The following is a 9,054-nucleotide window of genomic DNA, read 5'->3' on the forward strand; positions in this document are numbered from 1 at the left end:
TTGTAGTGTAATAAAATTTGTAACCTTTGTCAAAACAATTATATATGTCAATTGTAATAAAATTATATGTTGTAATATTGTTGTCACATACAAGGATAGCCCTTATATTGTAAAAAGTATTTATATATTACAGTATTTGCATACTTTGTACAAAGCAATAATATATTCATTGTGCATAGTTTATGTCATGGCAGATGGGCAAAGTCCTGTAGAGGTTTGAATTTTGATTACTCCTTCACATAAAGACAATACCATTTATCATGATGTGGTAATTAACCACATCAAAACTAAGGAGTGCAATACCACCCATCAATGTTGGACATGGACTATACAATTACTGGATTAAAGCAGAGACAAGAAACAGGGAGGAGGAATCATGTTCTTTGCCAAGAAAAACTTGAATGTGACAAAAATTGTGGAGGGCAAAGGTAATGTAGAACTGATCATGATAAAAGTCGAAGACAAGGACATGAAAAGTAAAAAGTTTGTGGTGACTTATGTGCCCCCCAAAAATGAACGCTTGGAAAGAGAACGAGCATATGAAAATGCTAGAAGATACAAGGCATTCATTAAATGAGATACTAATGGGCAGAGGTAACCTGGTAATTATGGGGGACTTTAACTGCAGAGAAATTTGTTGGGAGGACATGACAGTGAAAGGCGGAGAAGACTTGTGGGGTAATGTATTACTGGACATGACCATGGAATATACAATGACACAGTGGGTCAGTGAAAACACCAGATACAGAAATAATGAGGAGCCGTCGAGACTAGATTTAATATTTACAACAGAACCTGAAATTGTGGATAAAATCCAATATAAGACACCAATTGGAAAGAGTGACCATATACTTATTGAGATTGAACTAAAGGAAGAAATATACATGGAGAGAAATGAAAAGAAACAGGAAAGGAAGATTGATGTACAGCAAAACAGACTTTGCAAAACTAAAATTCTTTCAGAATGCAAATTGGGAAAAATTTTACAAGGAAGAGGCAAAAATGGAAGAGAAATGGGATATCTTGATAGAAAATTACAATAAAGGGATGAATTGGCACGTACCAAGACAGAAGATAGAGTGTATATTAAATGCTGGTTCAACAGATGCAGTGAGGCGAAAGATAGAAGGGACAGAGCTTGGAAAAGATGGAGAAAAGATAAAAAAATCTGGAAAATGGCAAGTATATATAAACTATAGAAATGAGTATGTAAAAGTGTGAAGAGAGGAAAAAAGGAACTATGAAAAAGACATTATAGATAAATGCAAAGAGCAACCCAAGCTATTCTACTGATATGTGAATGGTAAACTAAAAAATAAACAGGAAATGGTGAAACTATGCCAAGGAAATATAGAATACACAGAAGATTTAGAAATGGCTGAAGTTATGAATAATCACTTCGTGTGTTTTCACTAGAGAGGAGGCACAATATTGGGACAAAGGAAATGAAGTGCGATCTCCCCCCATGAGTGAGATAACATACATACATACATATACCAAGGATTTTTCCCCCTTATAAGGGAGGTAGCCAAAAAGGAAAAGGCATAATATCATTTCCACACATTCCATCCCTGAACACACTTCACACCCCTCCACCCTCCCTCTCATCTTAGCACCTCCTGGATGATGGGTCATCCCTGCACCTTGTCCACTGCCCTGGGTCAGAAGCAGTGTCGCAAGACACAGCACATCCACAGCAAGGCCGCTTCATTAAATCGGCGACCACCCCTCTCCGTTCCCCCATGCATAAAGGAGAAGACGGGGAGAAATCCCTTCGGGCTGCGTCAAAATTTGCTCACACATACTACCTCACCCCCCATCCCCCCAACCCATTCCACCTCATGCATCACAACATCATCCATATACAACCATTCTCCATTCACCCCTGTCTTCTATCCTCTCCCGTCCTTCCTCAACAGACATTCCCCTCTTCCCTAAAGCCCCCTTCACCCCATCCATCCACCTCATCCTAGGACGTCCCTTTATGTTCACTCCCTCCACATCTGCCTTCCATACCTCTTTTACTAGTCTTTCTTCACTCATTCTTTCCATGCGTCCAAACCATCCTAATACTCTTTCATCAACCCTATCTCCCAACCTCCATTCCACCCCTGTTCTCCTCCTCACTTCCTCATTTCTCACTCTATCCAGCCTAGTAACCCCTATCATACTTCTCAGACACGTCATCTCAAACACATTCAAACTCCTTCTCTCTTCCTCTCTTATGTTCCATGTTTCTGCCCCATACAGTGCTGTTGGCACAATCACTCCTTCATATAGTCTCCTCTTAGCATCCATTCCCAAATGTCTATTCCTCATTACACTTTTTAATCCACCAAGGCATTTACTCACTTCTCTCGATCTACATTCTACCTCCACCTTCACTCCACCTTTTCCTGCCACATTTGCATCCAAGTATCTAAAATTATCCACTTCCTCCAGTCACTCTCCCTTAATGCTCACTTCCAGACTACTGCCACTTTCACCCCTTGTACATCTCATCACCTTACTTTACCCACATTTATCTTCAGATTTTTTCTATCACACACTCTCCCAAACTCTGTCACCAACTTCCTCAATCCCTCCTCCGATCCTGCCACAAGCGCAGTGTCGTCCACAAACAACAGCTGGCTCACCTCCCACTTTTCTCCATTTTCTTTAACCATCTCCAATCCCTGACCCACTACCCTTGCATTTACTTCTCGCACTACCCCATCCATGTATACGTTGAACAGCCAGGGCAAAATAACGCATCTTTGACAAAGTCCCACCTTTACCTCAAATCACTCACTCTCTCCATTTCTAATCCTGACACAAGCTCTACTACTCTCATAAAAACTCTTGACAGCTCCCAGAAGCTTTCTCCTATCCTGTATATCCTCAAAACCTCCCACAGTGCCTTTCTGTCTACCCTGTTGTAAGCCTTTTCCAGGTCCATAAAGGCCCAAAAAAACATCCTTCCCCTTTCCTATAGCTTTCTCACATATCTGTCTTACCACAAAGATCTGATCTACACAACCTCTACTCATCCTAAATCCACACTGTTCCTCACCAATTACTCCCTCTCTTCCTCTCCTAATCCTCTCAATCAAGATCCTCCCATAAGCCTTCTCAACTACACTTAACAAACTAATCCCTCTGAAACTACTACATTCACACGTGTCCCCTTTTCTCTTGTAAAGTGGAACTCCACAGGCACTCCTCCAGTCTTCGGCACTCTACCCTCTCTCCAGCAAACATTAAATAACCTCACCATCCAGTCCACCATCACTGTACCTCCTTTTTTTAGACATTCTGCATGGCATCCATCCAGACCAGGTGCCTTACCTGTTTTCATCATCTTAACAACTGCCTTCACTTCATCCTTCCTCATTTCTCCTCCATTTTCCTCACTCATCACAGTCATTTTCTTAGCATTTCCCACTGCAGCTACCTTTGCTCTTTATCCTCCTTCACATTTAGCAACTCCCTAAATTATTCTGCCCATCTTCCCCTTACTGCCTTCTCTTCCATTATTATCTCTCCATCTGCACCTTTTACCTTTTATTCTCTACTTGATTTGCTTCCTCTTCCTCTCTTAATTTCTTTCCAAAACATCTTTTTATTACTTTCAAAATTTTCTGTCATACTCTTACCCCACTTCACATCTGCTCTCCTCTTTGCCTCCTTTACCTTTTGCTTTACTTCTTTTTTCTTTTCTTTGTACCTCTCATATGACCCCCTTGTCCTATTTTGTAACCAATCTGTGAAAGCTCACTTCTCTTCTACAACCTTCTTTGTTTCCTCATCCCACCATTCACTACCCTTTCTTCTATTTCCTCCTGTCCTTCTTGTTCCACACACCATCTTTGCACACTTTGTGACTCCCTCCTTGAACCATCCCCATTCCTCCTCCACACCTAGCTCTACTCTATCCTTCACTCCCTCCCACTCCTCCTTCAGCTTCTTCTTCTACTCCTCCTTTTCCTTTTCATTTAAAGAGTTCACTCTAAGCACCTCCCTACCTTTTGTCCCATTCCTCTTCCTCCATCTATCCTCCACTCTCAACTTACCTTCCACCAAAAAATTATCTGATATTCCCCAACCCTCTCCCCTTAGCACATGTACATCTTTAACTCTTCTTATCATAATCCTATTTACCACTACACAGTCCATTAACACCCTATCTACCACCCTTCCCTCCACCACCCTCTCCCATGTGTACTTATGCTTGACTTCCTTCCGAAACACTGTACTTGCTATCATCAACTCTCTTTCTAGACACATTTCCACTATCAACTCTCCACTATGATTCTTTCCTGGAACTCCACATTTCCCAACCACTCCATCAATTGGACCATTTCCTACCCTAGCATTAAGGTCTCCCAGTACTATTACATTGATATTTCTCCCTAAATCCTCTATGCATTCATTTAAATCTATCCAAAAAGCCTCCCTTTCTTCTACGCTCTTCTCACTGCCAGGCCCATATGCACTTACAAATACCCACATCTCCTTTCCCAGTTTCACCTTCATTCACATTATCCTTGAGGAAACCTCCTTCCACTCCACTACACGTTTACCTATCTCTTCACTTACTAGTACAGCCACCCCTTCCCTCCCTCGCCCTCTCTTCACTCCTGATAACCTCCCACTTACACTCCCAAACTTACACTTGGCCTTCCCTTTCAGCTTCGTTTCACTCAAAGCCAACACATCCATCTTTCTTCTCACAAACATACTACCTATCTCTTCCCTTTTACTCTCATCTGTACCACATCCACGCACATTAAAAGACCCAAACCTTAGGGTGCTGGTCGGAAAACTTCCAGACCCTCTTATGCCTTTGCTTTTTCTTTTAGGAATGTCCCCTGTGGGGCTACAAGGAGAAGGATGCCTAGTCCCAATCCCCATCCCTTTCTTCTCGCCTCTTACGATCCAAGTGAGATAACAATAACACAAAAAGAAATAATGGAATATCTATGAAACCTTGATGTCAGGAAATCATATGGCCTGGATGGAATTGCAAATTGAATTCTAAAAGAATGCAAAGAAGAACTAATGGACAAAATAAATAACATAATAAGTTGCTCACTTAAAGAAGGAAAAATACCAAAAGACTGGAAAAATGCTAACATTATACCAATGTATAAAGGAGGAAACAAGGAAGAACCAACTAACTATAGACCAGTCTCACTAACAAGTACTATAGCCAAAATTAGTGAGAAAATTATCAACAATAGATGGATAAAACACCTGGAAGAAAATAATATAATAAACCCCAAGACAGTTTGGGTTCAGACAAGGAAGATCATGTACCACAAACTTAATATGTTTTTACTCAAGACTAATAGACATAGTGCAAGAAAGGAATGGATGGGCTGATTGTGCCTTCCTGGACTTACTAAAAGCTTTCAACAAGGTACCACACACAAAAAACAAAAAAACAAAACAAAAAAAAAACTGGAACATATAGGAGGGATACAAGGGAGCCTACTAAAATGGATGGAGGACTTCCTGATTGGTAGAAAGATGAGAGTAGTACTCAGAGAAAAATATTCAGGTTGGAAAGAGGTGATCAGTGGAGTTCCACAAGGATCTGTATTGGCTCCAATAATGTTTGCTATTTATGTGAATGACATGGATGATGATGTGCAATGTTACATGAGCAGACAACACTAAATTGTTAAAGAGAGTAAAAACTGAAATGGATTGCGAATCACTACAGGAAGACCTGAATAAGGTATGGAACTGGAGTCAGAAATGGGAAGTGGACTTCAACATTAAGAAGTGTAGCATAATGGAGTTTGGAAAAAGTAAAAATAGAATATCAGGACAATATAAAATTGGAACTAAGGAGGTAAAGAAAGTGGGATCTGAAAAAGATTTGGGTGTAATTATCTCAAACAATTTGTCCTATGATAAACAGATAAACAAAATTGTTGGAGAATCCTATAACTTGCTAAGATCAATAAAAGTGGCATTTACATATTTGGATGAAGAAATTATAAAAAAAATATTGGTCACACTGATAAGGCCTAGACTAGAATATGCAGCGATATTGTGGTCACCCAGTACCAGAAAGAATATAAAGAAAATAGAAAGAATCCAGAGACCAGACACAAAAATGGCCCCTGCACTTGCAAACTTGCCATATGAGAAGAGACTGATTAAACTGGAGTTACCAACTCTGGAGCAAAGAAGAGAGAGTGGCAACCTACTGACCATCTACAGAATCATGAAGGGCACAGAAATACTCAATAGAGAGGACTTGTTAAACTGGGATAAGAGAAACACAAGAGGACATGGAAAGAAAATAAAAAAAACATAGTTATAGAAGAGATCTGAAGAAAAACAGTTTTCCACATGGAATGGTGGACACTTGGAACAAACTGGACAAAAAAATAGTGTGCGCAAACCATTCATGAATTTAAGAGCAAACTAGACACTGTGAGATACAAAGGCGGGACACCACGAGCGTGTCTCCCCTTCCCATAAAATACAACTAGGTAAATAAACAATATGCTACAAGATGTGGTTTCAACGAAAGATAGGGATTTCTGTGACCAAGCTAATCGACCCTTCTTGACTACACCCTTTTGATAACAAAAGATTCTCTGCGTTCAGGTCAAGAGTGCTATCTTCAACAATAGCCCAGCTGTATCTCTTGGGTCTGCCACCTGCATTGGCCGACGTCTCACCGAGGTGACCCAACTTCTCAATATTCCTAATATGACAACAACAATTAAAGCCAAGAACTCCACCCGAGTTTTCCTTTACCACCATTTCCAATGTAGAGAACACAACCTACATTTCTGGTGGCCAATGGTAGGACGATGACACTACTCCTACATTCTGGTGGGCAGCACTACAACTACGACTACAAAGACTATGACACTTACCCCTACACCATTGTTGTCACCTCCCTCGCTATCTACCTACCGCTTCCTTCTTGCTGCTAGCAGAGTGAACCATTATTATTCTTTTGGCATCTTTCTAATAAAACTGTCTCCCATCAGTGTTTGCATTCCAGCCAACATCTTGACAATGATTTATCTATTTATTTATTTAATAGAAGAATCAAGACAGAACTGGAAGGGGACCTGCTCCCCTTTGAGATCCTATACCATTAGAACTCAGTAAGAGAGTAAAAAATGCTCCCTCTCCCTTTGGGTAGTGGAGGATTATGGGTAATTTCAGTTGGATAAAATCACCTGGTGTTTACCTGAATAAGACATTTCATGCAACGATGACACTGATGATTATGTAGTTTGTCCACACCTACATTGGAGAGGATGGGATTCCATGCTAAATGAAATTTTCTGGTGTCAGATGGAATTACTGGCGATGACACTCTCCAGTGGGTCAACCCACTGTGACATCCTCACAGCTGAATAAAATCGTCAACCAGAATAAACTTTGTAAAGTGTCATTCTGCGGCATATCTTAGTCATTTTCTGATGATAGACACCAATTCTTTTTTTTAATGATCTTCACCAATCTCGACATACATCAGGAAACGGTAGGAGCATGGAAAACCATCTCCACTAATCAGGAGTCAGTGTTTATGGAAAGGGGCGGCATTTCAGTGCAAGATAGTCATGAATGGATAAAGAAAGTTGAACAGAAAATGAAATGTTCGTCACACTTACCTTTCCTTAGCTGAAGATGAACATGCTGAGGTCTCAGTTGAACAATCTTGGTGTCCCCCATCTCTGGCGACTTATCCATGTTCACATCTGTTCAAAAATGAGTAAATAGATAAATGAATAAATAAATAAATACATAATTAAATAAATATATAAAACACTTTAAAGTAGATAAACAAATAAGTAAATAAATAAAATAAATAAATAAGTAAAATACATTAAATAAACAAAGACTATGGCAGAACCATATTTCATTTAATACGGTTAAGATAAACATTAAATTTCTATGGTTTAATTGAGACTGTTTCAATCTAATCAGGTTTCTCTTACCTGGATATGATCGTATGGCATTAGCCAGAAGAAAAAAATTACATGATGACTCATGCTCTTTGGTCAATCTCAAAATTAGAAAAAATATATAAAAAGAAAAGGAAAATAGTCTACACTAAAAAATATGAAAACAAATAAGAAAAAAGAAGAAATGAAAAAATAAATAAAATAAAATAAAATAAAATAAATTGCTATAATGGATCTACCTGACAGTGGCTCATCCTTGATCTTCTTCATGGAGTTGCAAGGGTTCATGACCTGACCTTCCTGGCAAAGGGAGGTCAAGTTCAAAGAGGACGGGAAGCAGTGCTGGTTACCAACTACTTTCTGCCAGGTTAAAGAATATATTATGATAATAATAATGATAATAAAAATAATAATAATACTAATAATAATGATAATAATAACAACAGCAATAATAATAATAAATTAATAATAATAATAATAAGTAAAATTAAATAAGATAAAATAAATGTGTGGGCGGAATATTTCATAAGATTACCTTAATCCCACGAATGACATACTGTAGTGACGCAGCCACAGGCGGTCACACACTTCCCATAGTTGGCAAGAGGTGAATATGAGCTAGCCAATCAGGAGCCAGCAAATGGTTCTCGAGCGGCTAGCGACCTCTCTTGCCAACTACGCTGAGCCGCGAGCGACCCTTAAATAGGGCAGCGGCGGCTAGTCAGGACAGAATGGTAATAGCCACGGCAGCAGCAACAACATCTCGTCCAGTCTTGTAGCAGTTCCATCGAGCCTCGCCGTCATCAGCCGCCACCGCCTCTGACGTTAGGCTCACCGTCCAGCTACGACTGATCAGATCCACTAACCAGTGGCTATTACTTGTGGTTTTACCAAAGAGATTAGAATAAGAGACCAAAGTGAATTTCATTTTCCCTGGATTGTTCGAACCAAACCACTACAAATTGGTGACCCCGGTGAAAGACAACCAGGATTATGGAAAATTCACAAGTGAAACTTCCCAGTTTCTCCCGTGACTTGGAGAGCTGGCTACTTCACACAGAAGCCTATTTAGCCACTCAAGGTGACGTTCCAGACCACCAAGCCTTCGGCGCGTACATCGCCGCTCTAC

The 9,054-nt window shown here is 39.9% G+C and overlaps 1 protein-coding gene across 1 annotated transcript in view; it reads right to left on the minus strand.

Moving 5' to 3' along the window:
- LOC143028472 (integrin beta-PS-like) overlaps positions 1–8,279 on the minus strand; it is a 47,649-nt gene extending 39,370 nt beyond the window's left edge. Inside the window, exons 1-2 of the mRNA XM_076190625.1 lie at positions 8,165–8,279; positions 7,632–7,718 (exon numbers count right to left, since the gene is read on the minus strand). Of these exons, the coding sequence (XP_076046740.1) occupies positions 7,632–7,718; positions 8,165–8,213 (136 nt within the window). The 5' untranslated portion in view covers positions 8,214–8,279. The remainder of the gene's footprint in view (positions 1–7,631; positions 7,719–8,164) is intronic.
- Between the last annotated feature and the right edge of the window lie 775 nt (positions 8,280–9,054).

The sequence above is a fragment of the Oratosquilla oratoria genome, chromosome 9 (genome assembly GCF_046742065.1).
Source record: "Oratosquilla oratoria isolate Oo_2021 chromosome 9, ASM4674206v1, whole genome shotgun sequence".
NCBI lineage: Eukaryota > Metazoa > Arthropoda > Malacostraca > Stomatopoda > Squillidae > Oratosquilla > Oratosquilla oratoria.